The sequence below is a fragment of the Sminthopsis crassicaudata genome, chromosome 3 (genome assembly GCF_048593235.1).
Source record: "Sminthopsis crassicaudata isolate SCR6 chromosome 3, ASM4859323v1, whole genome shotgun sequence".
Taxonomy (NCBI): domain Eukaryota; kingdom Metazoa; phylum Chordata; class Mammalia; order Dasyuromorphia; family Dasyuridae; genus Sminthopsis; species Sminthopsis crassicaudata.
Window position 1 is genome coordinate 509,018,287 of NC_133619.1, and position 24,686 is coordinate 509,042,972.

The window sequence follows — 24,686 nt, forward strand, 5'->3', positions numbered from 1 at the left end:
GCTGCTTGGTTGTGTTCTGAAGGAATGGATTAGAAAGGAGATAGATTGCAGAAAGGAAGGTCTGTTTAAGAGACTAGTACAGGCTTCTAGTTAAAGAGAGAGAAGACCTGAACCCAAATGTTTGAAGGGCTATCTTGTGGTATTTTCACTTTTATAGCTTGTTCCCTTTGAAGTGTCATAAATGGAGTTTCAATATATGTGCAGTTCTGGGGTGGAGTGTGAAACAGATGGTATGCTTCGTTTGCTTAGAAGTGATAATAATTTGTATAAAGTGCATCTTGTGTTTTCTCTTAGGAATATTTTACATATCAGCTTCTGTCTATGTGTGGTGTGGTTGTGTTCTTTGAAACAATTTGCCTGCCACCCAGCTTTGGAAGTCTCACTAGAGCTGTGCACATTTTCTAATCTGGGAACTATTTCAGAAAATAGTGAGGTGGAAAGGAAATGTTTATAATTTGCAGTCATCTGGGAGCAGAGTTGAAAATAGCTATTGAAAAATCACCAAAACTCTGTTCTTATTTTGATCTTTCTAACATACCTTGTTACTATATAAGCCTCTAAGTGGAATTAATAGTAAATGCAGTGTTGGGAATTCTAAGGGACAGAAAGAGAAATATTTGCCATAACTAACATTTGGTTTAAGAATTTAACCGACTTTTAATTTAGGGGTTGGCTTTATCCATGAATTTTAACAGAAACAAGGATGATTTTTTTCAAATTAATATATTTAATCTGTTATATTGTTTATGCAACTCATCAAACATAGCAAATGTGTCTTAAAATGTTTCAAAAATATTTACACCTTCATATGGGCTCAGTTCTGCTGAAGTACCTCTATTTGGAGTAGAGATGGGAATGGGAAGGATGATTTTTCTCTACCAGATTTCACTATATTTTCTTGTGGTTCTTTGTGTCTGTCTTAAAATTATTATTTTTTTCCATTTCGACTCTTGTTCTCCTAAAGACCTAATTAGTAAAATAATAAACAACTACTTGTCCTAGCCAAATACCAGTTGATTAATTATTGAACTCAAGGAGAGAGGTACAGGATTTTTGCCTTCAGACAACTTCCAATCTGATTATAGAAATAAAAGACCAGTTAAATTATAGAACACATTGTGTTCTTCTGAGTGCTTAAGAGTTGGTTTAAGATTTGCCTTCGTGATTATAGTATTTTAAATCTATTTTTTTTTAATTAACAAAAATATATATGCTAAGCCACCAAAATTGAGTGTGGGGAAAAGCAAAACAAAATCTTTATAACAGATATGCATATTCAAATAAAATGAATTCCAACATTGGTCAAACATTAACCAAAAAATGTTTTGTTGATATGCTGAGTCTGTGCCCTTTATCACAATTAAGATGGTTCATTATTTTTTTCTGTGATCCATACTATCTCTTGATCATGAAGTCTTTCCCATCCACAGATCTAAAAGATAGCTTTTTCCTTGTTTTAAATTGTGTGTGACTTTTTATGTCTGAGTCTTAAAGAACTTTCTATAAGACAGAAGGTATTGATTTGTATGTAGTTTCTGGGAGACTTTTTCCCTGGTTATCCAACAGTTTTTATTGAAATGAATTCTTGCTTAGGGTGTTTTGAGTTACTCAAAAACTACTGTTTTTATTTGCTTCTCTAGTTTAATTTGCTTGAATGGTCAGGCACTTTTATTTCAAACCAGTATCAAATTGTTTTGATGATTATTGCTTTGTTGTAAAGTTTGAGAGCTAGCTCTGCCCATCCTCCTTCCCATTTTTATCACTATTTTCCTTGAGATTCTTGACTTCTTGTTCTTTCAGATTAATTTTGTTATTTTCCCCTGTTCTCTAATAAGTTCTCTAAACTAAATAGTTCTTTGATGGTTTCATTGGGATGGCAAATTTATCATTTTTTATTATAGAGATATGGACTATCCATTAACAGTTAATATTTCTCTCTCTTTTTTAAGGTCTGTCTTTATTACTGTAAGGTATTTTGTAGTTATAGTCTCTCAGTTCCTTTCTGTTTTGACAGGTAGACTCTCCACGTGTCTTATACATATTTTAAAATGGAATTTCTCTTTTCTAGCTCTTCCTCTTGCTGGATCTTGTTGGTAACACAGAAATACTGGTGATATAAGTGGATTTTTTGTGTGTCCTATACCTAAAACTTTGCTGAAGTTAATTTATTTTTTAGTTGACTCTAGTGTTCTTTAAACTATCCTGTCATTTAAAAAGAGTGATAATTTTGTTTCTACTTTGTTTATTCCCTCATTTTTTTTTCCTTTTCTTGTTGCCAAGCTTGGCATTTTTAGGACTAAATAAAATGGTACTCATGATAATGGGTATCTTTTGCTTTACCCTGATGTTATTGGAAAGAACTCTAGTTCATTTCCATTACATATAATAAAGGCTCTTGGTTTTAGATAGGTAATATCTGTTATATTAAACTTCCATTTATTCTTATGTTTTCTAGTGCTTTTTAAAAATAATGGATTTTTATCAGTTATTATAATATTAAGTTACTCTTATTTTTATACTTGTATTATCCTTATAGACTGTTTAGTAGGAATAAGGAATTGATCCAGTAACTCACTGAGAGAGATATCTCCAGAATGAGGAATCTTCCCTCTGCCAGTGCAAGTTGACATCCTTGCTGCAGTTTAGAATCTTAGAGCCTGAGCCTGGGATATGCTGAGGCTCACACAGTCAGGCTGCATCAAAGTTAGGACTTAGACTTAGGGCTTCTTGGTTGCCAGGTCAGCACTCCTCACACTACTTCATTCACATTGTAATCAAGCGGTATTGTGGGATCAAGAAAAAGGCTCTCGGGACACCTAGGAGGTACAGTGGATAGAGCACCAGCCCTGAAGTCAGGAGACCCTGAGTTCAAATATGATCTCAGTTACTTAACACTTCCTAGCTATGTGACCCTGGACAAGTCATTTCACCCCAGATGCCTCACTAAAAAAAAAAAAGAAAAGGGCACTGGCCTTGAGGGAAACCTGTATTTAAATTCTAGCTCCAAACACAGGTGGACTTTGTGATCTTGTAGCTGGCCTTTTTGAGCCTGCAGGTAAGAGAAAACTTCTGTTTCCTACTTTACAGGATTCTATAAGGAAAGTTCTGGCTATATCTTAAACTGCTATCAGTGAATAGTAGCTGTTATCAATCAGCTCTAATAGAACAGTAATGAATTGAACCATCTACACCCAGCGAAAAAACTCTGGGAAATGAGTGTGAACAACTTCATAGAATTCTCAATCCCTCTATTTTTGTCTGACTACATTTTTGATTTCCCTCACGGATTAATTGTACACTATTTCAAAGTCCGATTTTTTTTGTGCAGCAAAATAACTATGGACATGTATACATATATTGTATTTAACATATACTTTAACATATTTAACATATATTGGTCTACCTGCCATCTGGAGGAGGGAGTGGGGGGAAGGAAGGGGAAAATTGGAACATAAGATTTTGCAACTGTCAATGCTGAAAAATTACCCATGCATATATCTTGTAAATAAAAAGCTATAATTAAAAAAAAAAATAGTAGCTGTTATTGTACAGATAGAATCATCAAGTAGTTTTATGAAGTTAGTAGTGCAGGTATAATCATCTTCACTTTATTGATAAACTAAAATTTAGACAGGTTATATTACTTCTGGAAGTCACCCAAGTAGTACTGCCGTGGTCTGCCTCCTGTAAAACCTTAGTACAGCCTCTGGTTGGGGTCTGTACATGTAAATGCCTGTGTGTTTTCATTTGCAGAACTTTCATTAGGTTTAGTTTATATTGGGTCTATATTATGGTAAGGTATAAATCCAGGTCTTGAACTCTCAACTTCACCAAGGCCAGGCTTTCTTTCTCTGTGTGATAGTGCCTTTCTATATGAATCTCTTATATTCTTCCCCAAGACTTTCTGCTGCCTTTAACTGAGACCTCTCCTTGCTCCCTTCCTATTTTTGTGAACTCTGCCATATAGCATTTCCCTAGTTGAATGAAAATGTATTGCTTTGTTATTCTGTCCAAATTAAAGGTGGTTACATTCCTTGTAGAGGCTGTGACTTCCTTAGGTTTCCCAGCAGTCTGCAGAGTCATGTACCATAATGAATGACTAGCCCCAGGGCCTGTTGTGCTAACCAACCAACAAAGAATAAAATGATTTTGGCAAGTGCCCAAGTCTAGTCAGCTACACAGCTGGTTTGGCATTTCTCACGTGGTGAAAAATCTACCCAGAGAGCATGGGAGAGGTGGGTCAAGGAAACATTTATGAAGAACAGGGGCCGTACAGTGTTAGGGTTGTTTAGATAAAATCTAGATAATCACTTGTCAAAAGGGATTCTTTCTTCAGAGAGTGCTTAGTTTAATGCCTGGCTCACAAAAGCAGTGTTTTGGGCAGCGAGGTGGTAATAGAACGTCAGACCTGGAGTCAGGAAGACCCATCTCAGTTCAAATCCAGCCTCAGAGACTTACTAGTTATATAACTCTGGCCAAGTCATATAACCCTGCTTATCTCAGTTTCCTGATCTATGAAATGAGTTGGAGAAGGAAATGGCAAACCGCTCTTATCTCTGACAAGAAAACTCCTAATTCTGAGACTGTGTTAAAGGTTTTGGTTTCATTAGGTGCTTTTTATTTCTTTTCTTTTCTTTTCTTTTTAGTTTATTTTTAATATACATTGTTTTATGAATTATGTTGGGAGAGAGAAATCAGCAAGAGAGAAAAACCATGAGAGAGATTTAAAAAAAAAAAAAAGTGAACATAACATGTATTGATTTTAGTCTCCTTAGTTCTTTTTCTGGTTGCAGATGGCATTTTCCATCCAAAGTCTATTGGGGTTGCTTTGGATCACTGAACTACTGAGAAAAACATAGTTGATCATCGCACATTCTTGCTGTTATTATGTATAATGTATTCTTGGTTCTGCTTATTTCACTCAGATGCTTTTTATTTCTGTGTTATTCCCAATCTACATTTGCTTCTGGGTTTTATGTCTTTCAGTGACCTGCAGAGACTTGGAGAACTTCAGTCTGACCTGGCAGGAGTAGCAGACTTTTCTGCCACTTATCTTCGGTGTCAGCTGCTTCTCATCAAGGTTTGGCCCTGGCTTGTGATTATGGCAGTTATGATATGATGACATTTTTAAGCCCTAGGGAGCAAGGCTTAAAGACCACCTAGTATGGTGTGAGCAATTCTAAAGTCAGAATAAGAGGGGTTTGGATGGGAACTCAATTGACTTTGTGACCAAGGATACATGGAGAACTCCTTTCATTTGTACATGTACTTTCATTTGTAAAATGGAAATAATAATGCCAATTACCTGTCTCATGTAGTTTCAGAGCAAAGGCATTGTGAACCTCAAAGCCCCATATAAATGAGAGAATTAATATTTATTTGTTGTTGGGAGAAACTAATCCTCTGACATACCACATGCTTACCAGTATCATTATATTTGCCCTTTAATTAAAGAAATAATAATTTCCAGGAAATAGATTGTTTTTCTAGTCCCTTGAGGTAGTTGCTAAAGACTTCAAGAGTTTTGTGAATGTGGGATGTCAGCACACCATGCAGCCAGGGAAATGTGTTTATGTGTTCAAGATGTCTTGCCAAAGGATGTGTTTATATCAGGATTGTGAGTAAAACATTCTTTTGATGGAAATGTAAAATTTGAATGACAAAGAGCTTGCTTAAGTTTTCTTGGCATTCTTTGTGGAGGCACAAGTCATTTTATTTAAAGTTTTTTTTTTGTTGTTGTTTTTTTTAAACAACCCTAATTTTCTTTGCTTTTCAAAGCAAACCTTTATTGACATTTCATTTTGGCTAGCCAATAAATCTTTGTATACAGGGTTGTGATCCAAGAAGTTATTTTAGGTCAGCAGAGTTAGACTGTTTGGCTAGCTGAATGCTTGGAACCTTCAGTAGTTATCTATACAAAAAAAAAAAATGCAGAGGATTTAGGGGACACTTAAAAAACTATTCTCAGTTAGTTAATTTGCAGCAGTCATAGTCTGCTTTTAGACTGAATCATTTTAGTATCAAAAAGGTATTGATGATGTTTTGGCTAAACTTAGAATACATGAGATGGGTCAAGAGAGACCAAGACAATTATCAGAGGTTATTTTCTTCATTAAAATGCTAGTGTATTATAAAAGAACACTGGGCTTGAGTCCCAGTTCTGCCACTTAATTCATTTTCTTATTTTCTCTCACCCTCAGTTTCTTTATTTGCAAAATATGGGTAATAATGCCTTGCCCTACTTAATATTGAAAATAGGTTTTATTTAAATGGTTCTTCTGGCTACAAAATGCATGGTGTTAGTAACATTAGCCTGAGAGTCAGGAGACTGAACTAATAGTTCTGCTATTAATTTACTGTTTATCCCTGGAAAATATCACTTTGTCTGAACTTGTTTCTACCTCTGTAAGAGACAAGGTAGTTGGACTACATGATAGCACAGATCCCTTCCAGCTCTATCATTTGATGCTTTAAATATTCTACATTGTATTTACTAACATTCTATGGTCACTTCCATTATTACTCTGTATCCTAAATTCCTTTCCAATTTTACCATTCTCCATGTTAAAATCCCTTAGCTCTGAAATCCTGTGTGTGAATTAAATTTAAATGGCAATGAAAAAAGTTGCCAGAAACTGGCACAGAAATCCAGCTGCCTCCTCTGCCCGTCTTCTAATGAAAGTCAGCCTGTCTTGCCTCATTTCCAACAATAGGCAGAGGGCCTCCATTGTCACCAACATTTTGAACATCTGCTATGTAGTTTTCTGTGTTAAATACTGACCTTAACAATAAATTTGATTGAATTGAGACCTAAGCATGGAAGATTTAATTTTTGTTTTTTACACTTAAGATCAAAATGGATCATAAAGTTTAGAGCCAGAAAGCACTTTTGAGCTCATCGAATCCATTTCCCTTATTCAACCATTACACCCCAGCTAAAAACCTGACATTCCTAGATACTGAAGCCTCTTTTCTGAATCTCTCCCAGCCTTTGCCTCTTGACAGCCTGTTCATCCTTCAAGGCCCAGTTCAGGTGTTGTTCTCTCTTCCATAAATTAGGTCTTTCCTAAATTCTTTACTCCTCCACCTGACCTCATAGAACTTTGTATTTTTTAAAATATACCTACATTCTAGTTTACTTGTATATATGTATTATCCTTCTATTAAAATCTAAACTTGAGGAGGACAGAAACTATGTATTTTATGTCTATTTTCCACAACATCTAGTACTTAATATGGTGTGTTATAATAATGTAATGGCATTAATTTTAAAAGTATTTATCACCATCTACAATGTTCAACTACCTAGTCTCCTGGGGACTTTTCATTACACAAATAACAAATATCATCTCCCTGCTCCAGACTCTTTCAGTATTTCTAAACCTTGTGAAACTAAGCAGTAACAAAAAATATTTCTTAAGCACTGACTTTGTGCCAGGCACTGGCTGAGCATCATGAAGTCTTTTCGATGTTATTTCATTGATGAGCTGCAGCATCATGGTTCCTTTCTTGGCAGGCATTGCAGGAAAAGCTATGGAACATGGCTGCCCCACTCTATCTGAAGCAGAGTGATATGGCATCTGCTGCTGCTAAACAGGTGAGTTTGGAACAATGGCCTCTCAGATACAACCTGGATAGAACCAAAGACTAGCTGAGTCAGATGTATAGATCTATTCATGAAAAAATTAAGATCATATATATTGATATATATAAAGTTCTTCACACAGAGTTCTGTCATTCCTGATCCACATCTATTTGGCATCAAGTAACATATGGAAGAGAATGAGGGTCTTGGAGGTACTAGAAAGATCTGAGTTCAAATCCTACCTCAGATACTTAATAACTCTGTAACAACTCCTGGGAAAATCACTTAACTTGACAGTTTTCTTATCTATAAAGTAAAGCTAATAATGCACTTTCTTCACACAATTGTTTGAAATTAAAATGAAAACATTTATAAAGTGCTTTGTAAACCTTAAAGCTATTTATATCTAAATGTTTGCTGTATTAATGATATATTTGACAAATAATATCTGTATGTGTATTAGCTAGTATTTATATAGTATTTACTTTAATATGTACCAAAAACTATTCTTATTGTTTTGCAAGTACTCTCTCTTTTGATTCTCACAACAACCTGGGGAAGTCAGTGCTATTATTCCCATTTTACATTTAAGGAAATAGATTAAATTACTTGTCCAAATTCACCCAGCCAATAAATGTCAAGGCCAGATTTTAACTCAGTTGTTCATGACTCCAGGCCCACCACTGTCTCTACTGCTGGGTGTGTGTACATATCTGTATGAACAGATATATGTCAAGGCTGTGGTTTTTAAAGTAGCGGTTTATGACTATGAGAGTTGAACTATAAGGAAAACTGAATGCCACAGACTCAAAACTTATGAATTGTGGTGCTGCAGAAGACATTTGAGAATCCATTGGAAGGCAAGGAGATCAAATCAGTCAGTACTTAAAATTTTTAATTCAGAGTATTCATTGGAAGGTCAAATACTGAAGCTGAAGCTGAAATACTTTGGCCAAAATAATGAAAAGACAGGATTCCTTGGAAGAGACCCTGATGTTGGGAAAGACTGAAGGCAAAAGGAAAAGGGAATAGCAGAGAATGAAATGGACACTGTCGTGGAAACAACAAACATAAGCTTGGACAAACTTTGAGAGGTAGTGGAAGATAGAAAGGCCTAAACATGCTATGGTCCATGAGATAACAAAGAGCCAGACACAGCTGAATACATCTAGTTCATTATTTATTTACTGTTTCTCTGGATCACTCAAAGGTAAGAATATTTGGGCATTATCTGATATTTTATAATATGCTTAGAAGTAGTATTCAGATTTTAAACAATGGAGATAACAGTAAAGAACTCTAATTTTTTATTTAAATGAACTAATGCTAGGTGAAGTGAGTAGAACCAAGAAAACATGCAGTAAGAGCAAGATTATTTTTTTTTTTTTTGCATTTTTTTTTATTATATATATATATATATTTTATAATATTATCCCTTGTATTCATTTTTCCAAATTACCCCCCCTCCCTCTATTCCCTCCCCCCGACGACAGGCAATACCATACATTTTACATGTGTTACAATATAGTCTAAGTACAATACATGTGTGTGAATATCATTTTCTTGTTGCACAATAAACATTAGAATCCGAAGGTACATGCAACCTGGGCAGACAGATATTAGTGCTAACAATTTACATTCCCCTCCCAGTGTTTCTTCTCTGGGTGTATCTACCTCTGTCCATCATTGATCAACTGGAAGTGAGTTGGATCTTCTTTATGTTGAAGATTTCCACTTCCATCAGAATACATCCTCATACAGTATTGTTGTTGAAGTATACAGTGATCTTCTGGTTCTGCTCATTTCACTCAGCATCAGTTGATTTAAGTCTCTCCAACCCTCTCTGTATTCCTCCTGCTGGTCATTTCTTACCGAGCAATAATATTCCATAACTTTCATATACCACAATTTACCCAACCATTCTCCAACTGATGGACATCCATTCATCTTCCAGTTTCTAGCTACAACAAAAAGAGCTCACAAACATTTTGGCACATATATGTCTCTTTCCGCTCTTTAGTATTTCTTTGGGATATAATCCCAGTAGTAGCGCTGCTGGGTCAAAGGGTATGCACAGTTTGATAACTTTTTGGGCATAATTCCAGAAGAGCAAGATTATTTAATGGTCAACTATGATTGACTTAACTCTTATCAGCAATACAGTGATCCAAGACAGTTCTAATAGACTTAAGATAAAAATGCCATCTGTATCCAGAGGGAGAACTATGGAGACTAAAAATGAAACATGCTATTTTTACCTTTTTTTGTTTGTTTGCTTTTTCTTTCTCTTGGTTTTTTTTTTTTCCCTTTTGTTCGATTTTTCTTTTACAACATGACAAATACAGAAACATGTTTAAAAAGATTGTACCTGTATAACCTATATCAGGTTATTTGCTGTCTTGGTTGGGAGGAAGTTAAGAAAAAAATTTGGAACTCAAAATGTTACAAAAATGAATGTTGAAACGAGGAGATTCAGGCCAATTCCAATAGACTTGTGATGGAGAGAGCCATCTGTAACCAGAAAGTAGACTATGGGGACTGAATATAGATCGCAACATGATATTTTCACCTTTTTTATTGTTGTTCAATTGCTTTTTTTTTTTTTCTCATTTTCCTTTTTTGATCTGATTTTTGTGTGTGTGTGCTGCATGATAAATGTGGAAATATATATAGAAAAATTGTACATATGTAACCTATATTGGATTATTTGCTGTCTAGGGGAAGGGGATGAGAGAAAGGGAGGGAAAAAATTTTGGAACACAAAGCTTTTTAAGGGTGAATGTTGAAAATTATCTTTGCATGTATTTTGAAAATAATTAAATTGATAAATGAATGTTGAAAGCTATCTTTATTTGGGATTAGAAAAATGAAATATTATTTTAAAATATTAACTACTAAGTACTAAAAAAAAACAAACTGTAATTTCTTTAGTGCTTTAATATTTACAAGATTCTATCTCTACCATACCATATTCTCTCTCTCTAAAGCACCCCTACTAAAGAATCTTAATTGCGTATGGAATCATTATTGTCATCAATAAACAATGCCATTTTGTTTCTAGATCTTGGAAGAGACATACAAGATGGAATTCATGTATAGTGGAGTGGAAAGCAGACAAGTAGTGATCATTCATCATATGAGGTTGCAAGCCAAAGCATTGCAACTTATAGTAACAGCACGGACTACCAGAGGGTGAGTGATTCCTTGAATATAGGAGAAATTGCATTTTCACATCTTTAAGTGATAGAAAGGGAGAAGATAATCTTTAAATGAATTTCTTTTAAGTGTATTCCACAAGAATGTACTGGAGTCAAAGTTAGGAAATCTCAGTTCTGAATTTGACTACTACCAACTTGCTGCATCAACTTCACAAGGTCACTTTTTCATAACTGGGTTTCACCTTCCCTTTCTTCCCATTAAAATGAGAAGGTTGGATTCTATGGTTCCTAGATGAGTACATTCAAAGAATTCTAGATTTAGAGATAGGAGGGTCATCAAGTCCAGCTCCCTCATTTGCATATGAAGAAGTTGAAGCCTGGAGAAGTGAAATGATTTGCCTAGTGTATGAGGATGATTAGGTGCAAAATAGAGAGAGAGATCTTCTAACAGCAATGGGATCTCCTTGGCCAGTGGCATTTGCAAATCCCAGTGAATACAGGCAAGAAGTTTGTGGGGAAGAATGGAAGTTAATTACACTAAGAAGACAGCTTGCTAGGACCTCTTAGTGGGCAAGGAATATAGCAAAGGTGGGTTACACTGAGAAGAAAATATCTTCTGCAGTGGGCAAAGTCTTGTTAGGAGGTTCTGTGAAATTTTGGGGTTCAGAGTTGTCTTTTATTAGCCCTCTGGGGCTTGGGGCTTCAATTCGATTCAAAATTGAATGAGATTACTTAACTGGGAATTTGAGCCATTCCATGTTGACAATGCTCCAGGCTTAGATTTCCAGTTGAACAGAGATTACTTATCTTGGGAGTTTCCCTTACAAAAAGAAGGGTGTGGCCCCTCCCAAGAGGCTGGGAAAGTTTGAGGCTCAGGAATTCTCCCCCAAAAGGAGACAAAGTTTCAGGGGCCCCCAAAGATTAAAGGAGACACAATTTACATCCAGGGAGGTTTGAACTTGTCTTCTTGACTACAGTCCCAGTATTTTGACATTCTAGCATTTTGTTGTTATAAAATCTAAGCATATAAGTATGAGAAATAGCTCCATTGGATTTGTGAGAGTGAAGTTGTCTTTATTTGTACTGATGAGGTTCAATGCAGGTTAGAGAGTTGTAGGAACCCCACCCTGTGATCGGTGCAGGTCCTTCGTAAATTAATTTACATACCCGAAAAGTTAGACTGGCAAAAGAAGTTTATGGCACTGGGAAGTCAGCTTTTGCAGGCTGACTTCCTTAGTGGCAAGGATCCGACAGAAGTAAAGGTCTAGCAGAGAAGTCCTGGCAGAGAGAGAGATAAAGTTCCTAGGAGAGAAATATCAATAGAAAGGTAAAGAGGGATATAGTCCTGTTAGGGAAATGTGAGAGAGACAAAGAGAGGTTAACGCTGAAAAGAGAATGTCTTTTCAGCGGGCAGAGAGAACCTCACAGGCAACCATGCCAAAGGAGGTCTCTTGGCCTGGCATGATTCCTGCTTTGGCCTCTGCAAGGAATTGAGCCTAGTTGCCTCTTTTTATAATTGAAACTTTGGGGAGAGGCTGGGGGCAGTTTGAGTTGAAATCAGAATAGACTCTTCTAATTGAATGAGTAGGCCTAGAATACTCTTCAACTCAATAGTGGATGTAATCAGTAGTGAGTGTTATCAATGGGGATATGGTGGTCTAACAGAATGAAACTACTTATCCTGATTCCTTGGGGCAGGTCATTTACGGAGGCAGGGTTCAAGGAGTTTCTATCTCGTGCCTCCTCCCCCCCCCCAAGTCAGAGAGAGAAAGTGTTTCAGGGCTCCCCTCATCAACAACTACAGAAGTGGGTATCTTATAGAATAGGAGTGCTTGGAATCAATAAACTTGTCTTTTTCTTTTATACCTGAAATGTAAGTCCCTCCCCATCCATACCCCATTAACGGAGAACCACAGATTTTATCCAGAGCTCATAATCCCCCTTACTTGATTATAAATCCCCACCCCTAATTGCATCATCACTTCTCCTTTGGAGGTCACCTTATTTGGTGGTTCAATCCTTCCTCTGATTTCCCTGTTGTATGAGTAATAAAGTTATAGCCTGTCTGAAGAGTCTAATTCCCCCACAGGACTCTTCAATGGTCCTTTGACCACCACACCTTCCTTCCAAATCCCTACATCTAATTTAATTATATTTTGCAGTGTGTTTTTTATTTTTTCTAATTTTTCTAATTTTTTCTCTCTGGTTTCAAGTCTGAATCCCCCACCCCTGATTACATTTTCCTTTTATTAGTTTTGTTTTCTTATATTGAGTCCCAACCTCTATTTCCTAGATTTCAGCCTCATATTTCTAATCTCTCTGCACCTCTCCAGTTTAATTTTTGTAACTCTGTGGAAACCAAACTCCCATCCAATTTGCACATAAGCAAGGGCTTAAAAGTAAGCAAAATGAATGTTCACAAAGACAGCCTTACTTCCACATAACTCTTAACAAAACCCTGAAATTTTCCCCAGATTAAATGATGAATGAGAAACTACAGTCAGTAATTCTTCTGCCTCAGAATCAGAGTCATACACAAGTTCACACAATAGGAAATGGAGCCACAACAAAACCAGCACAGAGATACTAGCTAATAGCCTTCTATTGTTACCAAGGACAAGGCAAAGACATTTATTTAGAAGATACCTCCTCCTAAACTCATTCCCCCAGCAAAACATCAAGGTCCTTAGAATAATCTAGGCACCTTAGCCCTATGGAGGGACAGTGACTATAGCTGCCTAATAGTATTCAAACCAGAATAGCCCAAGCCCAAATGCCTGTAGATCTATCTAGAATTCTGTTCTGAGATGCCACAGAGCTCCCTGAACATCAAAACCTAATCCTGGGAAGAGAAGATCAGTGCAGGAACTGAAAAGACCCAAGGACTAGTAGTGAATAAAGCCTGGCCTGGGTATAAAACTCCAATTCTGGAACTAAAGATAAAGATAGATTAAACAAGACATCAGCTATTAATGAAAAATTATTGTAGATATAGAGATTTCTCCAAAAGAAGCAAGTGACTATGTAACAACTGCAAACAAGAGACTCAAGGGGGGAAAGTGGGTTTTTCATAAGGATTACATAAATACCTAGAAAAAAAAAAAGAAGAGGTTTAAAATTAAATAATCCTTTTGAGGAAAGAATTGAAAGACTAAATAACTTAAAAGAGAAAATGGTAAAAGCTTACAAAATGGACTACCCAAAAAGAAATCAGTTGGCTTTATCAGACAGCAAGAAAGAAAAAAAAATCAAGAGATTGAAAAAGTAAAAGAAAATTAAAATATCTGACATATAAAACAATTAACCTCAAAAAAAGGTTAAGGAGAGAAAATTTAAGAATCATTGGACTCACTAAAAACATGACTTAAAAGAAAATAAACCCTTGTACATTATATTTCAGATATCACATGTGAAAGCTATCCAGGTTTATTAAAACTAGAAAAAGCCCAGGAATGTCATAGCCTAAATACAGAGTTTCTACTTCACAGAAAAACTACTGCAAGCAAGCAGAAAGAAGCCATTCAATTACCAAAGGACCAACCGACAGGATCACACTAGACCTGCTAGTTTCTTCTTTAAATAAGAGTGATATAAGTTATAGTCCCTTTTAAGATTCCTTTCTGATTCCTAACCCCCCATGGCTAAAGGAGCTAGGACCTTTGATTCACAAATCCTGGTCAAAAGCACTCTTTTGAATTCCAATGGGAGATATGGGGGCTCTCCATCAGATCTGAGCCAACTTGGGCTATCCCAGCCCCCATTCTAATGATTTGCTTAGGTTTCCCAACCCCCACCCCAAGCACAGACAGTTTCCTCCTTATCTAAAAACCCATTGAATTCTATTCAAATTCTAACCCTGGCTGAAGCTCAGATCAGAAGCCAACCTGGGACTCCACCCAAGAGCCCCTTCAGATTATCAAAAGCCCCCCTATTATAAAAAGGGCAAAACTGGAGTCCACTCTTTGCAGAGACCCCAAACATAGCATCCTTATGCCGGTCATGTCAAGGATTTCTTCCCATCAGAACCAACCTGGCTCTAATGTCTTTCAACCTTTTAACCTTACTTTTAAACCCCATAATAAACCTCTTTTTATCAATCTAGGTTTTCGGGTCTGTAAATTCCTTTTCAGAAGACTCTTGCCCTGCTACTAGACCTCATTTAACTCTGTATTCTTGCGCCGAATCCAAAGAGGTTGCAAGGGAGCTCTATTTGACTCCCTGTACCCTGAACCTGCCACTAGACCTCAATTAAACCTAATTTCATTTAGATACTCCTTATCTAGTTCTTATCAAGAGGTGCAGCAATGCACTAAGCAGTAGATACAGGTGTTCAGCCATGAATGGCTTACTTGCAGAGGTTAGGCTGTCATTCTTCTCAAGAAGGCGCTTAAACTTAAGGTGTCTAAACTGAACACAGTAGTACCTTTACCTCAAAATCTGACTTTCCTTTTTCTTTCAATGGCAAGACTATTTTCCTTGTCCCTCAGGTTCATACCACCTTTCACCCATTCTTCTAATCTCTTGCCAAGGCCTATTGCAACATCCTTTGGGGGCACCTCCAACACTGCCACCATTGTGGTGCATCACTAAACATCTAGACTATTCCTACTGCCTGCCGGTGGGTCTGTCTGTCCAAATCTCCCCATTCCAGCTCATCCTCCATTCAGCCATCAAAGTAATTTTCCTAAAGCACAAGTCAGACTACATCACCTCTCCACCCCCACTGCTCAATAAACTCCAATGGTTCCCTGTTTCCTCCAGGATCAAATAGAAAATTTTCTGTTTGATGATCAAAGTCCTTTATAACCAGACCTCATCCTATCTTTCTAGTCTCCCTGTCATGTATTTTTCAGTCCAGTGCCACTGGCCTCTTTGCTGTCCCATGAACAGGACATTCCATCTCTAAACTCTGGGCATTTTTTCTGCTTCTTACTTTGTGCTTGGAATGCTCTTTCACCTCTGCTTTGAATGCTGATTTCCTTGATTTCCTTTAAGTCCTAATTAAAATCCCACCTTTTTCAGGAAACCTTCCCTGACCTATAATACTTTCCATTTGTTACATGGTTGCTGTTTATTCTTCATATAACTTTTGTCCATGTTTGTTTGCTTTTGTTTCCCTCATTAGATTGTGAATCAGTTATTGTCTTTTATCTCCTTTTTGTATTCCCTGTGCTTACTTAGCACATTGTCTAGCACATAGTAGGCACTTAATAAATATATATTGATTGACAAGTTGTTGATGTAGACATGTTGCTTCATGTAGGAAGTGATATTAGCTTTGTGTTGAAGAAAGAAAGGGATTTTGTGAGGCAGAAGTGAGAAGAAAATGGCTTCCAGGCATGGGGAATAAAATCTGGCCTAGAAGTTTTATGCCTTCCTAGCCAGAGGGCACAAAATAGAGTGGGAGCTTCCTGTGTGAGAAACAAAAAGGGTAGGTGAAGCTCTTCCAGGCTGAACCAGAGCATGATAGATAGTCATGTATTTGAAGGCTACAGAGACAGGCTGGGGTGAAAATGAGAATGGCTTTTAAAGCTAGAAAAAAAAAGTTTATGTTGTGTTCTAAAAACAATAGAAAATTACTGAAATTGGTTGACATGGTCAGATGTGTGCTTTAGGAAAATCATTCTAGCTATATTAAGAGACTAGTTAAGAAACCTTTATGATCTTTCTTGGTGAAAGGTGACAAAGACCTGAGCTAAGGTGGTGCTTATGGAAATGGACAGAATGTTGTGGAGGCAGAAATGGTGAAATTTGGCAACTCAATGGATATGTGAAATGAGAGTTAGGGGATATTTGAGAGTAATGCCCTATTTAGGACGGGACCAGAATGATGATAACTTTTGCAAAAATAAGGAAGTTTGAAATTGGGGATGAGGGGTTCAAGAGAAAGACAAAATGTTTTAGAAATTCTGAGTTTGAGGTGTTTTTAGAACAGCCAATTATAACTGGACTTTTTGGTGATACAGTATCACAGTTGCGTAGAGACTGGCAGTGGATATATAGATCTCTATCATTCACATAGATATGATAGTGGAACCCTTATGGGTTAATGAAGTTGCCAAGAGAAGCAATATACAAAGAAAAGAATGGGGGATGTAACAGAGAACCTTGAGGAACATGTAGAAGTGGGGTGCAGGGGCAGAAGCATAATCTGAATGATGATAAATAAGCAAAAGAGTCTGTGAAGAAGTGGGTGAGTAGAGGAGAATGGGATCACTAAAGCCCAAAAGGGAGAAAGTCTCTACGAAAGAGGGAGATCACTAGTATCAAATGCAATAAAGGGGGTTAAAAGGATGAGAACTGCAAAGACCATCAGATTTGGCATTCTATAGGAACTTTTGGAAGTACAATTTGAATCAAGTGAAGAATTAAGAATCTAGGCTGCTAGGAAATGAGAAATGAGTAAGCATGGAAGGAGTGATAGCAGTGAGTTTATATAGCATTAGATATTTGATGGGACTGCAGGGGATAGTGGGGCTTAATGAAAGTTTAAGGGTAAGAGAGATTTGGGGAACTGAAGAAACTAATAAAGTAAGCTCATCTCTGTTTTTTAGAATCTTTCTACAATACCAGATCTTTTGACAAGATTTACAAGTGTTCCATAGGATAAAAAAATAAATTTGGGGTACAGGGAGAAAAGGTGTTGATTACAAATGTTTCACGTAAGAAATAGCAGGCAATAGAGATGAGTACATCATTGCTGTAGAACAACGAAGATCAACAAATAGAAGAATAATTAGACATCTGGAAAGATATATATATATATATATAAATAATGAATAATCCAAATGAAGCAGAATTAGAAAAATAGTTATATATATGCCTTGTGATAATATGAGTAAAAGTAAATGTGAATGAATATAAACAGATTCTATTGGGGACTTAAAAAGTATTGGCTGAAACAGTACTGTTAATAGTTTATGTATTTTAATAATAAGTAGTTTTGTAACAAGTTTAGTTTATTGAGTGAGATGATTCAGGCCAATTCCAATAGACTTGTGATTGAGAGAGTAATCTGCATCCAGAGAGAAGACTATAGTCCTGAATGTAAATCACAACATAGTATTTTCACCTTTTTTTTTATTATTATGGTTGTTTGGTTGGTTGGTTGCTTTTTTCTTTATCATTTTTTTTTTTTCCTTTTTGAGCTGATTTTTCTTGTACAGCAGGATAAATGTGGAAATATGTTTAGAAGTTCACATGCTTAACCCCATTGGATCCCCTGTCTAGGGAAGGAGGAAAAAGGGAGAAAGTTTTGGAACATAAGGTTTTAGAAGGATGAATGTTAAAAACTATCTTTGCATGTATTTTGAAAAATAAAAAGCTATTATAAAAAAAGAAATCTAAAAAATATATATTTAATAAAAACTAGATATTTTATTGTTTATTATTTTTAATAATCACTTAATAGTTTTTAATTGGTAATGGACTGGTTAGACACATATCTTATATGTAAATTTAACTGAGAAACCCAGATATACATTTTTTGGTCTTTATTTAAGGATTCTCCCGAGTCTCTTTATTATATTTTTATAGTGTAAATGTGTTCATTACTGTACAGTTTGGATCTTGAGTCTTCTCACTTTGCAAGTGTCCCATAGAAAAGACAGGTTTTCAAATCAGTTCCAATAGAGCAGTAATGAACTGAACCAGCTACACCCAGTGAAAGAACTCTGGGAGATGACTATGAACCACTACATAGAATTCCCAATCCCTCTAATTTTGTCCACCTGCATTTTGGATTTCCTTCACAGGCTAAATGTACACTGTTTCAAAGTCCGATTCTTTTTGTTCAGCAAAACAACTGTTTGGTCATGTATACATATATTGTATCTGATTTATACTCTAACATATTTAACATGTATTGGTCGACCTGCCATCTTGGGGGCAGGGGGGAAGGAGGGGAAAAATTGGGAAAAAAAAGTTTTGGCAATTTCAACGTTGTAAAATTACCCATGCAAATATCTGATAAATAAAAACTATTATTATGAAAGAAAGAAAGAAAGAAAGAAAGAAAGAAAGAAAGAAAGAAAGAAAGAAAGAAAGAAAGAAAGAAAGAAAGAAAGAAAGAAAGAAAGAAAGAAAGAAAGAAAGAAAGAAAGAAAGAAAGAAAGAAAGAAAGAAAGAAAGAAAGAAAGAAAGAAAGAAAGAAAGAAAGAAAAGATAGGTTTTGCTTTTTTAGATTTGAAAGCAAACTCTTGCCAACAAACTCTGTGACATATCAAATAGGTTAACATCAGAAATTGATATCATTTCATCAGTGAAAATAACATTAACAAAGATGCATGCCATCTGTTTTGTCACTGTACCATAAGGACTTTGGAACTTTTTCATCCCTCTTAAAGCCGAAACCTTCCTTATATGTTTTCTCCTCCAAGAGAACATGAGCCCCTTAGATTTGTATCTCATACAATACTTAGCATAGAGAAAAGCTTTATTAATTCATTTGTATTGTCATCTTTTCTCCCTTATAGAATGGAGCCCCTTTTTGGAATGTGTGAAAAATTTTTGCAAGAAGTGGATTTATTTCAGAGGTAAGCACTTCATAGTTTTCTTTCAGTTTTCTAGGTATATTGCAATCACCTCTTATTTTACAGATAGTATACTAAAGTTAACTGAAGTGACTTGCTCACATAGTTAAGAGGGATAGAGATGAGATTTGAATCAAAGTGCTCTATCACCAAATCTATTTCTGTGCATAGCCAAAATTAAAATTACAGGATTTTAGGGCTGGAAGACACCTAAAGGACATGTAGGTGCAGTCTATAACAAAGCAGAAATACATTTTATAGAATTCTTAACTATGATTTTCTATCTACATTTGAAGACCTCCATTGAAAGAGAACTCACTATTTCAAGAAATAGAGCATGCTATTAAATATATATTTTAAAATTATTATCTGAAAAAATAGATTATTAGGTTTTCCCTCATGTTGACCTAAAATTTTCCTACTGAAACCTTCTGTACCTTTTTTAAAAAATTATTTATTTAAAACAAATACAAAATAGTACTTCAAGATTTCAGAGGTAGGCTGGGGCGAAAATGAGAATGGCTTTTAAAACTAGATGGAAAATAGTTTATATTGTGTTATAAAAAAAAAAAATAGAAAGTCACTAAAATTGGTTGAGTAGGACAGGAGTGAACCATAAAAAAATGCTATCAATAATGATTTCTGCATTATCACGTGCTTGGAAGGGCTCATGACCACAGTCTATGATTTCCACCCAAAAAATAAAAATAATGATAGTAATAGCTAACATGTATGTGGTGCTTAAGATTTGCAAAGCATTTCATATTTTATTTCATTTGATCTTTACAGTAATTCTAGGAAGTAGTTACTGTTATTTTTTCCATTTTACAGATCTTGAGACATACATGGGTTAAGTGACTTGCAGGTCAAACATCTAGTAAATGTCTGAGGCAGGGTTTAAAACACAGATCTTCTTGACTGCAGGCCTTTCACTCTCTCCCCTGGGCTAGCTAGCTGTCTCAAGTTAGTAGACGACTCTTTTGGCAAGTTGTGGCATTATGGGCATGGTGCTACTCAAAACATTAGAACAGTAATGCATTGTTGGTGGAGTTGTGAATGGATCCAAGCATTCTGGAGAGCAATTTGGAACTATGCCCAAAAGACTGATCCAGAAATGGCATAGTGAGTCCGTATCCCAAAGAGATCATTAAAAGAGGAACCCACATGTATAAAAATATTTATAGCAGCCCATTTTGTAAGAATTGGAAATTGAGGAATTGCCCAATAATTGGGGAATGTCTGAACAAGTTGTAGTATGTCAATACCATTGGTATTAATACTATGAATAATTATTGAGTAATAAATATTGAATAATATGAATATCATGTAATAATGGATACTATTTTGCTATGAGAAATGATGAACTGATGGATTTCAGAAAAACCTAGAAAGACAACATGCTGATGCTGAATGAAGAGAACAACTCGGGAGAACATTGTACATATAATTCAGTATGATGTGATGATCAACAAAACAATGATTCAAAACGAATCTAAAAAACTCATGATGGAAAATGTTGGCCATATCCAAAGAATAATGGAGTCGAATGTAAATTAAAGCATACTATTTTCACTTGGTTTTTCTCTCTTGTTTTTCCCTTTTGTTCTGATTCTTCTTTCACAAAAAACTAATGTGGGAACATGTTTAACATGATTGCACAAATATAAACTATATCAAATTGCTTGATGTCTTGGAGGGGAGGGAGAAAATTTGGAACTCAAAATCTTAGAAAACAGATGTTGAAAACTATCTTTATATGTAATTGGTAAATTACTGTTTAGATGGTAGGAGAAGGGGAACATTTTTCCCACTTCCACTAGCATGTTGGTCTCCAAAGAAGGAACAAGGTGAATCTTGTAATTTTAACTCTTCCACCTAGGATGCTAGTGCTTTGTCAAGCTTATTTCCTGCGATAAAAGGGAATGTGGTTTTAGCATATGTGTAGTAGACATCAGGGACTACAGAATCCCCAAGAAGTAAAGTAGAAAATGTAGGTCTTCATCCTCAGTCAGAAGAGGAACCATGCTCCTAAGAAGTTCATATCTCAAAAGTAGATATCTCATATTTCTCCCTATACACAGTTTCTATCCCAAGGCGCTCCAAAGTAAAGCACAGGCTCATCTGCAGAAGGTTACAGAGAAAGGTTATAAAAGAGTATGAGCAGTATTGCCCCAAAATAGCAGAGGCTCATTGAAGAAGTGATCTTGTAGGCAGCTCAGTATGAAATCCAACTTTACTAGAGGGAAACTAGGACAGGCTTTCCCATGTTGTTATCACTGACCTATTTTTATTAGCTATGCTAAGACCTTTACATTTGGATCCTATCCCTGAGGTATCCAGTATATTGAATGAGGAAGGTAGTCTCTAGGATATGGTCAAGGAAGAGCAGCTGACCCTGACCAGAAGGGCCTAGAAGAAAACGCAAGCTGGAAACGTCCCAGTTTAAAGCAGCATTTGGACGGTTGTCAGCATAACTCAAGAGGGCTCCAGGGAATTCAAAGGAAGATAAAGATCACAAATGGATACTTCTACAAGAGAAAGACCAACATTTACTCCTGAGTCACACTTGATCTCTCATTTGTATAAAATTATTGAGAATGATCTCTATCCTTGATGAAAAGCTTAGAAGGGAACAGCTGGGCTTTTGCAGGTGATTTGCTGTAGCTTAACACATCTCCAAAGTCACCCAGCTGATAATTTTATAGACACTGCCAGACTCTGTAGAATAAGAGCTTAGTGTTTATAATTTCTTAAGATATCTCTCAATTATTTATTTGTTAAAATTAGATAAGCCTTCACAGATGGCAATTAATAGAGAGGACTATGAGAATTGCCATAAATTCAGGTATCGTCAAATTATCTGCTCATATGTTTTGGAAATAAAAAGCTTTTTTAAAAATGATCGAACAACAACTTTATACGACAATGAAGTTATCAAAACAACAACAAAAAAGACAATGCTAATCTGATTCATAGGTGGAAGAATTTCTTCACTGGGAGTTCCCTTTGCCAGTTACATTAAAGATCTATCCTAAATATTAGATGTAACACTAACATACATTATCTCCTTAATGCCTTAGTGAAATTGGCAACATAAATATTATACCCACTACAAGAAACTGTTACTTAACCAACTAAGTTTGGTTAGGGCAGAGCCAAAACTTAAAAGTATTTATATTTGAAATTTGATATTTTTTTACAATATACCACAGCTAACTTCTCCCTGTCTGACACAAGTTTTCAGAACTCATTCTTTGTCCCCATTTTACTGAATGATTGCAACTTCTAATAATGCTATGCCATGCTGTCATCAGACACATATTTAAGTTCAAAAATTCCTGGAAGCTCATTTATTTGGACTAATTATGGAATTAATGCCTTTTTTCCCTCAATAATATTTTTCCAAATACATGTAAAGATAATTTTCAGCATTTATTTTTGTAAGTTTTTGTGTTTTAATTATTTCATCCTCCTTTTCTTCCCTCCTTCCCAAGATAGCAAGCAATCTGATATGTTATGCATGTACAGTCCTTGTAAATATAGTTCTATATTTGTCCTGTTGTACAAGAAAAATTAGATCAAAAGGGAAAAATCATGAGAAAAAGTAGACAAACAAAAAAAAAAAAAAAGAAAAAAGTAAAATACTGTTTCAATCCACACTCAGTCTCCATAAGTTTCTTTCTGGATGCAGATGGCATTTTCCATCCCAAGTCTATTGAAATTATCTTGGTTCACTGTAATACTTATTTTTTGTATATTGAAATCTGTGAATTTGGAATTTCTATATTTCTGTGACAATTTTAAATAGTTTTTAGAGTGCTCAGAATAAACAACTGGATTTAGGTGATCTGAAATATGTAATGATATTGTAGCAAAAACACAGAGAGTCAGAATTGAAGCTATCACTTTGGTTACTTTTCTGAGGCTGGTGTTAGCCCATAAGTAAAATAACATTTGTATCATTTTTCTTACAAGATTGTTGTAAGAATCAAACAAAGTTGGCAGGGGCTGTGTCAATACTTATCTTTTACATAGAAAGAAGTAGTTATTATCCCAACATTAAGAAGGTATGGGTGATTCTATGAATATTGTGAATGAAAGCTACATGGTCAGTTATTTTCATGTGTATCTTCCCAATCAGATGTTTCATCACCGAGTTGCCTCACTTGCAGGACAGCTTTGTGGACAAACTTCTAGACCTCATGCCTCGACTGATGACTTCCAAGCCTTCAGAAGTAGTAAAAATTCTGCAGGCTACACTTCGACAGAGTACTTTTCTTCACCTCCCTCTGCCAGAAAAGGTCAGTTTCCATGTGCATGGTCAAGAATTTGGTGGATATGAACTACACATCTATGTATAAGGCTTGTGCTTGGGAGGAGGAAGACAGAAACAGACAGGCATTCAGAGTCCTGCCCATAAGAAGCTCTCAGCTTATACAAGGGAGAGAAAACATGAGCATGAATAACCACAGCACAAACTATAATATTGACATGCCTTTAAAAGAAGTATAGACTCAAATCTGGTCTCAGATACTTAATATTTCCTAGTTATGTGACCCTGGGCAAGTCACTTAATCCCAATTGCCTCAGTAAAAAATAAAAGTATAGACAAAAAACCATGAGTGAAAGAGCTCATTGTGGGCTGGAGAAATTAGGAAAGGCTTTGTGGAATATGGGACATTGGATTTGGGCTAGGATAAAGGATAAGCACAAACTGGGTAAAGAGAAATGGGATGGTGGTAAAGGAAACATTAGGAGCAGGAGAGAGAGCATAGGTGTCAATGGAGATGTCTACCCCAGAGCCTGGTATATATGAGTCAGTGTAATAGGAGGGATGTCAAGCTGGGGCCAGCTCCCTGAATTCTCAGCTCACAACTTTGGATTCCATTCTGTAAATCTTGAGAAAGCATCAGAAGTTTGGAAGAGGAGAGCAGTATGATCAGAGTGGGACTTTAGAAAGAAGTGTCTTGCGTTATGAGTAGTAGGATTTGGGAGATGGGAACTAGAAGCCAGGGGGAGGGGGGGTAGTGCACACAAATGAAACGTTTCATAATAATAAGAACTAGTGAGCCAGAGATTTCCAGACATTTCAGTACTGCCCACACTGGCCTAGAACTCACAAAATGGAAGAGTAGGAAAAGGACTGGACTTTGAGGCACAAGCACTGTTTCAAATCTCGATTTTGTCATATAGTATCTATGATCATAAGCAAGTCATTTTCTTGCCTCTGGGCCACAATTTCCTTATTTATAAAATGGTAGGAAAATAGGACTCAAATACTGTTTGGCTCCCAAAGCTTGTCTTATTATGTTGAGTTAGGCTTGGCTTATAAACTGTTTGTAAGAGTTGGAATGGAATATTTCATTAAACTAGGCAGACAGGCCCCAAATACAGACCCTTGTCCTTGTGTCT

At 36.0% G+C, this 24,686-nt stretch overlaps 1 protein-coding gene across 2 annotated transcripts in view; it reads left to right on the forward strand.

The window, feature by feature from the left end:
* INTS4 (integrator complex subunit 4) overlaps nucleotides 1-24,686 on the forward strand; it is a 96,451-nt gene that overhangs the window by 58,246 nt on the left and 13,519 nt on the right. For both annotated transcript variants that reach the window (XM_074303985.1, XM_074303984.1), the window contains 5 exons: nucleotides 4,987-5,080; nucleotides 7,517-7,597; nucleotides 10,647-10,777; nucleotides 19,218-19,277; nucleotides 23,416-23,575. In XM_074303985.1, the coding sequence (XP_074160086.1) occupies nucleotides 4,987-5,080; nucleotides 7,517-7,597; nucleotides 10,647-10,777; nucleotides 19,218-19,277; nucleotides 23,416-23,575 (526 nt within the window). The remainder of the gene's footprint in view (nucleotides 1-4,986; nucleotides 5,081-7,516; nucleotides 7,598-10,646; nucleotides 10,778-19,217; nucleotides 19,278-23,415; nucleotides 23,576-24,686) is intronic.